Source organism: Phoxinus phoxinus, assembly GCF_949152265.1.
Source record: "Phoxinus phoxinus genome assembly, chromosome: 1".
Lineage (NCBI taxonomy): Eukaryota > Metazoa > Chordata > Actinopteri > Cypriniformes > Leuciscidae > Phoxinus > Phoxinus phoxinus.
In genome coordinates, this window is record NC_136876.1 from 48,260,453 (window position 1) to 48,273,515 (window position 13,063).

The 13,063-nt window shown below is 38.6% G+C and overlaps 1 protein-coding gene across 3 annotated transcripts in view; it reads right to left on the reverse strand.

Moving 5' to 3' along the window:
* Positions 1-2,338: 2,338 nt before the first annotated feature.
* Positions 2,339-13,063, reverse strand: part of LOC307009442 (kelch-like protein 24) — a 39,027-nt gene continuing 28,302 nt past the window's right edge. For all 3 annotated transcript variants that reach the window (XM_079633203.1, XM_079633204.1, XM_079633205.1), the window contains 6 exons: positions 11,515-11,661; positions 10,430-10,558; positions 8,887-9,063; positions 6,720-6,866; positions 5,434-5,599; positions 2,339-3,189 (listed from right to left, as the gene is read on the reverse strand). In XM_079633203.1, the coding sequence (XP_079489329.1) occupies positions 3,018-3,189; positions 5,434-5,599; positions 6,720-6,866; positions 8,887-9,063; positions 10,430-10,558; positions 11,515-11,661 (938 nt within the window). In that variant the 3' untranslated portion in view covers positions 2,339-3,017. The remainder of the gene's footprint in view (positions 3,190-5,433; positions 5,600-6,719; positions 6,867-8,886; positions 9,064-10,429; positions 10,559-11,514; positions 11,662-13,063) is intronic.

A 13,063-nucleotide genomic window follows, 5' to 3' on the forward strand; every position in this document is an offset into this window, starting at 1 on the left:
CTACAATATAGGTATTCATTTTAAACTTCTTGGTTTTCTCCGGAATTGCGAGTTTATATCGCAATTCTGACATATTTTCTCAGACATATTGAGACTTTATATAACTCGCAATTGCTGGTTTATCTGATTTTAACACGAGAAGTCGCAATTATTACAAAATATATATATATATATTCTGTGGCGGAAACAAGCTTTATAGCCTCTTTTCCGTTCAATGACCCATCTCCGTCTTGCCCTGCCTCTCAAAAGTCTTTGAAAGCCAAGTCAATAAACAGATAATAGGTCATCTTGAGTTCTACCATTGTCTCTCTGATATGCAATCTGGCTTCAGAGCTGGTCATGGGTGCTCCTCAGCAACACTTAAGGTCCTAAATGATGTTATAACAACTATTGACCAAAAACAATATTGTGCTGCTGTCTTTATTGACTTGGCCAAAGCTTTCGATTCTGTCAATCACAGTATTCTTATTGGCAGACTCGAGGGCCTGGGTCTTTCAAACGAATGCCTTTCCTGGTTTTCAAATGATTTCTCTGACAGATTTCAGTGTGTTAAGTCCGAGGGCCTGCTGTCAGAGCCCCTGGCTGTCTCTATCGGGGGACCCCAGGGCTCGATTCTTGGACCAATATTATTTTCTGTTTACATTAATGATGTCGCTCGTGCTGTAGGCAACTCTCTTATCCATCTCTACGCAGACGACACCATTTTGTACACATCAGGCCCTACATTGGAAAACGTTTTAGAAAAACTCCAAAAGAGTTTTGATGACCTTCAACTTTCCTTTCGAGGCCACCAATTGTCTTTAAATTCTGGTAAAACAAAATGCATGATTTTCAACCGGTCACGTTCTGCACCTTCTTGCCCAATAAACATCACCACCCTGGATGGGTCTAAGCTGGAAAATGTGGAGAAATACAAATATTTAGGGGTCTGGCTAGACCCCTCGCTCTCTTTTCAGATCCACATAAACCATCTACAGTCTAAGATCAAGTCCAGGATCGGCTTTTTATTTCGAAATAGAGCCTCATTTACTCTCTCTGCAAAACAGGCCCTTGTGAAAATGACCGTCATCCCAATACTTGACTTCAGTGATGTTGTCTATAGAACTGCGTCTAATTCTCTACTCAAGAAATTGGATGTTGTTTATCACAGTGCCATTCGTTTTGTTACTAAAGCCCCATACAACACCCACCACTGCACTCTTTACTCAATAGTTGGATGGCCTTCGTTACACACCAGACGCCTAAATCATTGGCTCCAGTTAATCTACAAGTCCTTACTAGGTAAAACACCATCTTATCTAAGCACTTTAATAACCATATCTGCACCTACACTTAACTTGCGTTCGAGTAGATATATCTCTTTAGTTGCTACAAAAACTCGCACCTCATTTGGCCGTTTTTCTTTCAAATTTCAGCTGCAAATGATTGGAACACTTTACAAAAGTCTCTCAAACTCGAATCCCTTGTTCCTGTCACTACTTTTAAAACACTACTCTCCAACTTACTGACAGATCATTGTACATGTTGACGCTCTCTGCTCGTTAATGTTCTTGCACCTTCAACAAAGCCTCAACGTATTTTGCACATATTCAATTGAATTCAACTAAAACTATTTGCACATTACTATTAAGTCTGGATTATACTATTATTGTTCTGATATTCCTCTCGCACTGCCACTTTACATTTTTAAACAATCTACTTTTACCTTCTTATTTTAAATGTCTTCTATATGTATGATTGTGTATTTGAATGTTTGTATGCTGTGTGTAACTTTGTTGTCTTGCACCTTCTGCCTTATCTTGGCCAGGTCGCGGTTGCAAATGAGAACTTGTTCTCAACCGATTAACCTGGTTAAATAAAGGTGAAAAAATAAATAAATAAAAAAAACATTAAAAAAATGTTTACGGTGTCCAGGATGCAGAAATATCTATTCTGTAATGTCATCTGTCGACGTGATGCCGGTAATCGGTTGCTTTCTGAACTGCTGTCTTTTATCTTGTGTAATTTATTTTGTTATTGAGAGGAACGCGCGTGCTGCACATATTTACATATTCATCTACGTCACTCTCAGTAGCGTGGACGGCGTCGGGATGTTCGCTAATCGCTGAAAAATTATTTCCAACTTATTTCCAACTTATTTTTACTTTCTAAGCAAAGAACAATAAAAAAAAGAACATCGCCATGAATATATAAGACCTTGAATCGTGCGTTTTTTTTTTTTTTTTACAGTCTGGTTATTACGCGTGTGCAGTTCACTTAATTCGCTAATAACTGGTTTCTGAATGACACAAAACAGCCCACTTAACGTCCAGAAATGCAAACAAACAATGAGACAAGAAAAGATGGTAAAAATGTAAGCTGTAATTCAGGTTCTTTCATTATACAGTGGACACAATCAAGTTAAACACGGCGCATTGTGGGATACAGTACCCAGCACAATGTGCTCTGTCGTTGTATCCTGCAGATTTTGGCAAAAGTAGTCGGTAATCTGGGTATACATACAGAAAAATAAATCACATACTGTGCACAATATACGCAGACTATTCACGGCTCTGATGAATGTCAGTCATGTTTCAGTGTGTCTTCTGTGCTAGTTACTCGGCACAACAAAAAACGTCTAATAATAAATACAACAACAAAATCACAGTACAAAACATGTACACCACAATACTTCATTAGAAAACAAATCAGTACTTGAGTACAAGTCACAGTCATGAGGAGCTCAGCGCACGACACTTGAACATCACGTGAAACTGATACTGTGGAGACTTTATGGCGCAAAAAAACACACACACACTTACAATCACCACAGATATCCATGGATCCGTCAAACCAGCCTGACTCTGGGTCACACTGGAGACTGTAGCTTATGACATGAGTGTTTTCTGAAGACCGTCCAGTGCTCGGGTCAGGCCGTCTCCGGCCCTACAGCGCACGGTCCGCGGATGCGTTCGCTCGGAGAGCCTGAAGGCCTTCGGTCCCGGGCCGGTTCTGCTGCCGGTGTGGTCCCGTCGCTCTCAGTCCACGGGGAACTCGGTCTCCAGGGCCGTCCCGGGACGGGTGTGTGTGTGTGTGTCCTTCAGGAGCCGCAGGGACACACAGCTGAGCCAGCTTCGGCTGGTGGGCATCTCTCCCACGAGCTCCCAGCTGTCCGAGTCCTCGCAGTACCGCTCGATGGTGTCGTGATACCTGTGTGTGTGTGTGTGTGTGTGTGTGAGGGGGGGGGGAGGTCAGAAGAGCTGTCAAAATGGCTGAAAAGCTAAATTCAAAATTTCTTTCTTAAGGAGAGACACTACAGGTGAATAGGGTACAATTTTAAAGTAATAGATATCACCATGAAACTTCCTCAGTTGATTACTTACACAAGTTCATAAAAAAAATGTATTACAAGTTTTTGAAATGTGTATGTTTAATTATGCAAATTAGGCATTTTCTCATTAAATATGCGCAGTTTTGCACATATTTTCGGTAGATAGATCTGAATATATATGATAAAGCCAGGTGCAAAATTATTTGTTCATTTTGATTACACACAAGATGAAAAAAGATGTTCAGAGGGATTTCAGGATATATGCTTTCATTACCTAGGAAATCTAAATATACTGTCCATAGCCTTAAAAAAATGATTTTCGACATATTTTTTTAATTAAAATGTCCCATAAATCAGGCCAGGAATGATTTATTAACAAATCCCACTGAACATATCTTCATAATACTGCTAAGTGTGTAACTGGAGAGTTTGGTGTACATCGGCTGAGATGTTTATACTGGAGAATGACAAAAAACTCATTTTGAGAAAAAGGCATTTAAAGATTTGTAATGTAAAAATTCATACTTTTTTAGTGGAAACAACTATTTACAGACACAATATCTTATCAAATCATTAGCAACAACAATACAAACCTCCTAAATCACATCAAAACTTATAAACAGCATTTATGGCCTTCAACTGAGCAGAAAAACAGTCAAAAACACACATCTGAATGTCAGAGCGCGTCACGTGATGCATCTGAACGAATCACGGTGTCAGAAATTGACATCAGCCAATGAGATTTTGCTTTTAGGGTTAAATGCCCATTGTACTTTCACGATTGGTTGCTGATAAAAAGGAAATGACCATATTTGGATCCGACAACATTGTACAGCAGAGAGAGAGCTTTCCAGACGTGTGTGAGATTAAAGGAAGCAGAGAGAGATCGCGGAGCAGCGTGATTATTGAGAACGCCAACTTTTGATGAATTTTTGGAGAAATCTACAGACGCAAATAGACAAAGTTAGTAAAATAAAGACCTAAATGTGTATTTTGGACTTTTTTTCACGACAAGTCTGAAAGAAGACATGTTATTGAAGACAAATAGCCCAAAATCTCAAAATTGACCAGTGAAAAAAAAACGATGTTTTTGCCTGCCGTGTCTTAAGATATTAGCAAAATTCAAATTGTACTTGAATTCTAAAGGCAATATTTAATGTTACGGGGGAAAGTGCTGTATGGTCTCCTATGTCCACAAGAGGGCGCAATAGGCAAATATAAACTAAATCTGTACGTTACTACTAGAGGTCTGCAAAATGTGCGGGTTTTGGGTCGGGTTAATGTTTAATGAACAGCCTCGGGTTCGGGTTTGTAACTAAGAAAAACTAAATAGTCAGAAACCTCTCGGATTTCATCAAAAATATCTTCATTTGTGTTACGAAGATGAACGAAGGTCTTACGGGTTTGTGGACGACATGAGGGCGAGTAATTATTGACAGAAATTCAAATTTTGGCTGAACTAACCCTTTAAGTATCGCATCTCTGACGCTCAATATTCAAAACAAGTCTGTAATGGGGGAACGTCCCCGGTGCAAAGTCGACCTGAAGTGAAGTAGCGGGGTTTCTTTTAAAAACTAGTTTCAGTCGCAGGTCTTCGCCTTTCAAATCTACTAAAATAAAAATAAATAAAGAGAGACATATGTGACCCTGGACCACAAAACCAGTCACATGGGTCAATTTCTTGAAATTGAGATGTATACGTCACATGAAAGCTGAATAAATAAGCTTTCCATTGATGTGTGGTTTGTTATGATAGGACAAGATTTGGCCGAGATACAACTATTGAAAATCTGGAATCTGAGGTGCAAAAAAATCGAAACATTGAGAAAATCTCCTTTAAAGTTGTGCATTTATGTTCACGATTGTGCTGCATTCACTCACAGAAATACATGTTTTATATATTTACGGCAGAAAATTAATATCTTCATGGAACATGATCTTAATATCCTAATGATTTTTGGCATAAAAGAAAAATGGATAATTTTGACCCTACAATGTATTGTTGGCTATTGCCACAGATATACCCGTGCGTCATGTGACTGGTTTTGGGTCTGAAATCATTGCCAAATGTGGTGTGAACATTCAGTAACGTCACAGGACTCTAGTGTGGCATCATCTCTCACCTGTCCCATCCCTCCTCTCCTCCCAAAACGTAAATCTTCCCGTCCACCACGGCCACGCCGGGCCGGTAGCGCCTCTCCTTCATGGGCGCGCACATGGTCCACTGGTTGGTCTTGGGGTCGTAGCACTCGACCTTATCCGTGTTCTCGGTGGACGCGTGCCAGCCGCCTGCAGAGGAACATCTGTGAGATCACTGCAAAACTTACATAGTATTTCTGTCTCGTTTCCTGTCCAAATAGCAAACATTCCTTAAATCGAGATGCATTTACTAGAGGAGTAAAACGACATAAGATATTATGGGGAATTAATTAAAATTAAGTGAGTTGATGCTTAAAAAAAGCTAAATTATCTTCCAACGGGGTGAGAAAAATAAACTTAATTCAAACAGAAACAAGATTATTTTCTCACCCCATTGGCAGATAATTTAGCTCGTTTTAAGCAAAAACTCACTTAATCTGTAAACCCTCAAAATAATCAATTGGTTTGAGTAGGACAGACTTAAATTAAACTAATTAGTTCAGTCAAATTAACTTTTATGAGTATTTAGCACTTTCTTTTTCTTTCAAGTTCACAGAACTGATATATTTTACTTAAATTTAACATTTAATTGTTTTGAGTTTTATGAAATTATTTATTTTAATTTAGACGAACTTAAGTTTCACTGAAACGGCTGGGATGTCTATTTCCCAGCATGCTTTGCCGATGGCACTCGAAAGGGAGAGTAAATGCTCAAATTAAGTGTAATATAATGTGTTTTTGTGCCAGATTAATGTTAAGTGGGAGATTTAGTCGTGATTAATGTTTTGTTATGCTAATTTAGAAGAATTTCTGTTAATGTTGGTTTTAGGAGAGTTACCATCATGGTGACGAGTGGAGTATGCACTTGATTTGAGAGCAAATAATACCTTTATATTGTTACGCTCATACAGCAAGAGCTTCAGTATAACATGCTATTGCTAATATGATAACAAATTAGTATGTTAGCAAACTAGCTTGTTAAAGTTTATATTAATAAAAGTGTTCACATTGAGAATACATGAAAGTTTCAAGTTAAATTTAAATAAACTATTGTACTCAAACATTTCAAGTTAAGAACAATTAAAATATATATTTACAAACTAAAAACCTTAAATTTTTTGAGTTTTGCCAACTTATTTGGGTTTAAAATAAAATGCCATAAGATATTAAGAAATGTTTGATATTTGGACGGTACGAGCAGCATGTTCTGCAGTGTACAGGACGACACTCGTGACCCTGACGGATGAGAACTCAAGGTCTCCATATTCACCGATGACGTAGATCTTCCCCTTCAGGATGCAGGCGGCCGACCCCGAGCGGGCGATCTGCATGGGCGCCACCTCGGCCCACACGCAGGTTTTAGGGTTGTACACCTGCGCCAAGTCCGTGCCGTCGCCATCTTCTAAAACGGCTCCGCCTGTGGGATTCACAAGCGTTATCAATAGGGGTGTAACCATATCAACCATAACCCTCATGTCAAGATTCGAGACATATCACGATGCGATATTATTGCTATACTCCAAGACATATGATAAAAGGTTAACAAAAAATTAACTATGGATTAAAATGCTAAATTTGGTGTTACATTATGTGTGTAAATGAATAGGACAGTGCTGGAAACCCAAAGCACAGGACAATAGAGACACCAGAATAACAATATTCACGATTCTGAAGCTGAAAACAGAGTTATTTTAGACAAATATGCTTGCACTGTCACTGACTAGATATATTTTAAATAATGTAGGCGATTTTTACTGGTAACATCAGACATTTGGCATTGTCAGGACCATACCCGTCAACATTTGGGTACTAAAATACGGGGGGGGTCTTTTTTTTTTTTAGGGGGGTCTAAAAAAAATGTGATTACTCACGATAAAAACCTTATGTTTTTAATATATTTTATAATGTCATAATTTCACATTTAATCTCCAAATGAATGTAGAAACAACAAAGACAGTATATTTTAAATATTTGTCTAAAAGGTAGGAAATTCTCTGTTCCCTTTGTTCTGTGATTAACTTTACTGACAGAAAGCTTTATTTGGCTACTGTCCCTTTAAGAGCAGCCGCTGCTGACATCTCACACGCGCCTCATTCTCTCACAACTCTTCTTTATGTTTGTAAGGTTGGAAATAATCAACAAAGACACTTGCTTTTCTCTCAGACATTTCCAGTACAGCAGTGCTAAGACTGATGTGGGCCTGTAGGCCAAAGCTTTTGGACAATGGGGGAAATTGTGATCATCTGATTGGTCAGTTTGAATATCTCACACCTAGGTGTTAGTCACATGGTCGGAGGAGATGACAAAACAGGATTGCAAATGTTCTTCTGTCTCTTTTCTGGGGATGCTGAACTGGTCTTGAGACAGAGGCTCTGCCTTTGTCTCGCTCTTTCTCTCTCTCTTTCTCTCTCTCTTTCTCTCTCTCTTTCTCTCTCTCTTTCTCTCTCTCTCTCTCTCTTTCTCTCTCTCTCTTTCTCTCTCTCTCTCTTTCTCTCTCTCAGGTAATATTTTACATTTATGCTGGGTACAAATGGTTTACATCATTACATTACATCCATGTTGTAACTATTTTAAGTGTAAACATAACCTTATTGCACATTTAACTTTTTTAATTCATGGAGTCAGATTAAAACGAGATAATTGCATATGAGAACATGTGTCTTATTTAACCAAATTACTTTTGAGACGCTGGGAAGACTTGAACACGCGCGTCCTTTACCTGCTATTTGGAGACCGGAAGTTGGGCCGAATAGCCGGCTTTTACATGTTCATTTAACTGTATAAAGTATAAAGTTGTATTTATTAGCAGCGTGTGCTAGCGTATCAACAATTAGGGTAGAGAACCGAAATCATAACCTAAAACTGTCTAACTAGTGTAACTTCACAGTAAGGTTAAAAGCTAAATGTATCTTAGAGCAAAAGTGTGTTGTTGATTTCTTGAGGGGTTTCGCTGACTGAGGACGTCCACACAGTTTAATCCAAAGACGACACTTGTCAGGATTTGACTTCGGTTTTGGGAAGGGAAAAACACGGACACCCCCCTCCAACCTCTCTGGGAAACGCGTATCTGTGTTACAAATGCCCCAGGCACAACGGTTAACCATATTTCTGATAAAACTACGACGGTAATAGCCTGACGAGACCAAAAATATGAGCCTCCTGCGTTGAAGTCAATGGAGCGCTGTGTGGGAGCTCATTCTTGGCTGCGCTGTGATTGGTCAATCTACATTCTAGGGCGTGGCTTAGCCAAAGGCGAATTGAACTACTCCTTTAAACTCACATTTTTCACACACTTCTGAAACGGTTTGATTGATGCCTTTTAGACATGTATTGTCTATTTCAACATTATTTCCAGTGCACATGCTGTCCGTTCAGTTGTGTTTTACTCAGGAATCACATGACAGTGCCTGGAGCTTGTGTTGGAGGAAACCTGCTACCTGTCACGTAGAGCAACCCGTCCAGCGCCACCACAGCCGGACTGGTGACCGCCATCTTCACCGACTCCATGAACTGCCATGTGTTCGTGTGCGGATTATAACACTCAACCGAGTCCAGGCGAGAACGGCCCTCCCAGCCGCCCACAGCGAACACATACCCGTCCAACATCACCAGCCCTGGGGAACAACACTGGGTTACGCCAGCTTCTCAAACTTGTTTATTTACAAACAACGGTAAGAAACGATATATGCGTGACCCTGGACCACAAAACCAGTCACATGGGTCAACTTTTTGAAATTGAGATTTTGATATCACATGAAAGCTGAATAAATAAGCTTTCCGTTGATGTGTGGTTTGTTATGATATGACAATATTTGGTCGAGACACAACTATTGTAAATCTGGAATCTGAGGGTGGAAAAAAAATCTAAACATTGAGAAAATCTCCTTTAAAGTTGTGCATTTATGTTCACGATTGTGCTGCATTCACTCACAAAAATACAAGTTTTATATATTTACAGTAGGAAATTTACTAAATATCTTCATGGAACATGATCTTAATATCCTAATGATTTTTGGCATAAAAAAAAAATCTATAATTTTGACCCTACAATGTATTGTTGGCTATTGCCACAGATATACCCGTGCGACTCCAGACTGGTTTTGTGGTCCAGGGTCATATATAAATGAAAATGTGCGTTTTTGTTGTTGTTTGTAAAAGCACAGATTTTACTTCATCGGAATGGTACGAAACTTGGTAAAGGTTTTGGCACACAAAAAAATTGAAAAATCATTAAAAAAAAAAGTCACACATAGGCTCCTCGCGGTCATAAATGAGCGCATTGGAAATTAATGTGAGACTAATTTCATCTAGTGGAAACCCATGGTACTGCAGCCAAACTAAATCTCACTGAAAGCTCATTTTTTTGAGATATCAAGTTCAAATTTGAAACAAAACTTGTTTAAATTTATGGCTTTGTTTTTCTTGCCGTAAATGTGTTTTTGAAAATATATATTTCATATAAAAATTATAAATTTTTGCACATTTTCTATAACAATAAACGTAAAATTCTGTACCTTTTTTTAAGTTAGATTTTTTTTTTTAACTTTCTTCACTTCAGCAACAATCTGCCAAGTGTGGTCTTTGAATAGAGATCAAACTGAAGTCTGCGCTCTAAAGCAGTCGAGATTTACGACGAGTTTGAGTTGGAAGTTTAATGTTCAGGTCTATGCTCAAAACATGAACAAATGGATTATAACTACAGCGTAAATATAATGTAGTACCATAAAATCCCCTAAAAACACAAAATATTAAATAAAAAAACATTATCAAACTGAAATATAGTACATTCCTTTCAATGAAAAAAAAACAAAAACGGTCATTTTTGACCGTCACTCGAAGAGCACAGATTAAAGATGTGAAACTTTGACTCGTAGTAAACACCGGTGTCGTTCCACTGCCCGTTCATGACTTCTGGAGCTGAAGGGGACGCAGCAGAAGTTGCTCTCTTGCGTAAGTTTGTGCAGATGTGGTGTGTGTTACCCAGTTCTGATCGAGCCACGTTCATGGGTGCCATCTCCAACCAGGAGTCAAAACACGGGTCATAGCGCCACATCTCTCGACTGGCCGAGCCGTCTGGAAACTCACCGCCAGCCAGATACAGCATGGAGCCTGGATACACACACACACACACACACACACTCACATTGGTGCAACTACATTATGAAGACTCTCCATAGGCGTAATGGTTTTTATACTGTATATGCTGTCCCCTTACACTGCCTCTATCCCTAAACCTACCCATCACACACACACACACACACGCACACACACACACACACTGCCTCTATCCCTAAACCTGCCCATCTCAGGAAAAATTCTGCATTTTTACATTTTTAATAAAACATTGTTTTTTTATGTTTTTTAAACTATTTGAATTACGAGGACTCATGACATGTCCTCATAAACAACGTTTAAGTTGTAATACACATGTCATTATACAAATTTGTGTCCTCATAAATCATATAAACAAGCACACACACACACACACACCTCTGATCACTGGCACCTGAATTCTTGGGTAAACGACAACTCATTTACACTACCAACAAAAAGTAGTTTTTTTAAGAAATTTTAAATTTCGCAATGATGCATCAAATTGATCAGTTAATACTTTTATAATACAACAAAAGATTACGATTCTAAATAAATTGCAGTTGTTATATCACACAGAAATATGAAGCTGCATAAGGTAAAGAGATTAGGGTTTTGTTTTTAAAGAAAGTAGCACTTTTATTCCACAAGGATGCATTAAACTGATCAAAAGTGACAGTGAAAATGTATATTCTTACAACATATTTTTTTATTCAAAATAAATATGGTTCTTTTGAACTTTCTATTCATCAAATAAATAAAAAAGGGCATTTTTTAATATAACTGATAGTATTCGTCTGACAGAAGAATGTCATATACACCTAGGATGACTTCAGGAGGGAGAGTAAATCATGGGATTATTTTCACTTTTGTGTGAACTGTCCCTTTAACATTGCGCATCTGCAGTGAAAAGCTAAGCTCAGAGTGGTTGTAGAGAGCATCCCGACGCCTGATGTTCCTCCACCGCTACTCACCAGAGACGACGAGGCCGTGTTTGCTGACGGCGAAGGGCAGGCACGCCAGACTCTTCCACTGGCTGGTGAGCGGGTCGAAACTCTCCACGCTGCGCAGGACCACCTTATCATCCTCTCCTCCGACTGTCACAATCACCTCCGCTGTGCCTGACACACACACACACACACACACACACACACACACACACACACACACACACACACACACACACACACACAGAGTTTCAATGACTTTACTATCGTTGTAAAATGTGGAAAATGGACTCAACCGATCTGTCTAATTACAATGACAAAATATGGTAACACTTTATTTGACAGTGTCCTTGTTACATAAGTTACATGTACTTATCATAGTAATAACAGTAAATTACGCATAATTACATGCAAATAACCCTCAAACAAAACCTAATCCTAACCGTAACTCTAAAGTAAGTAAATGTTGTTAATTATTATAACTCAGAACTTAAATATTATAATTACACTGTAACCTGTAATTAAAGTGTAACCCACTTTATTTTAAGGTGACGTAGTTACAATGTACGTACTCAAATAAACACTAGTAACTATAATTAACTACATGTACTTTATAGACCCCTTTTGCGCCGACGTCACGGCAAAACAGAGAAACTGAGGCGGCCAATACAAACCAGCACAGATTCGGCCACATAATAAGGAGCTTACATTACTATTATCATTATTAAATGTCATCTTGTTGTGTTGTTGGGTTCTAGAATCGAGAGTACAATTTGACATTTTATCGCATAATGTTTTCTAAATGATTGTGATTATTTGTGAATCGTCTATGATTGTAGTTTTGATTGACTGTGACTAGACTTTTTGAAGAACCTGGTGAGAAAGCGTAATCAAATACATAGTTAAAAAATGAATATGCTGTATCTGGAATTTTTATTGCAAGAAAATATTCACATGATTAAAATTGCACCGTAATGTCACTCTTAACATCGCCGCTGGATATGCAGAACCTCGGGTCGTACCACTCAAGTCTTGTATGTGAGCATTTATCACATCTAAATATTTATACGCTCAGTTTCTCTTTACACTCAGTTTCTCTATCGGGTCGGTGTCAGGCACTCGACCGGAGGCGGCCTATAGTGTTAGACAAGTCTAAAGTTTGCTCATAGACTAGTCTAATGCAAGTTGTTTCACAAAAATAAAGACTGACTTAATTTAGACCAAAAAATTAGACACTTCGGTCTAAGACTCTGTTACCTTGGCAACCAGCAGTAACAATCAGTTACATCACAAACAGCCGAAAGAAAAGGGAAAATGGCTCATAATTTGTGGTTTGCAGACGACGTGGAGAGCGCTGAGAAGGGAAAGGGTTTTTAGGGGCCGCAGTAATCTACTGGAAATATATAATAATGAGGACTTCATCGTCGGTTTCGTTTTTGTATCTTTTCTGTACGTCTTTAACGCTCAACGGTCGGATTAACGCTGTTAACTGGCATAGCAATCTTTTTCCAAACATTTCTTCTTGTTACTACTTTCTCCGCTAAATTTCCCAAGTAAAATGTCCTTGTAACTGTTA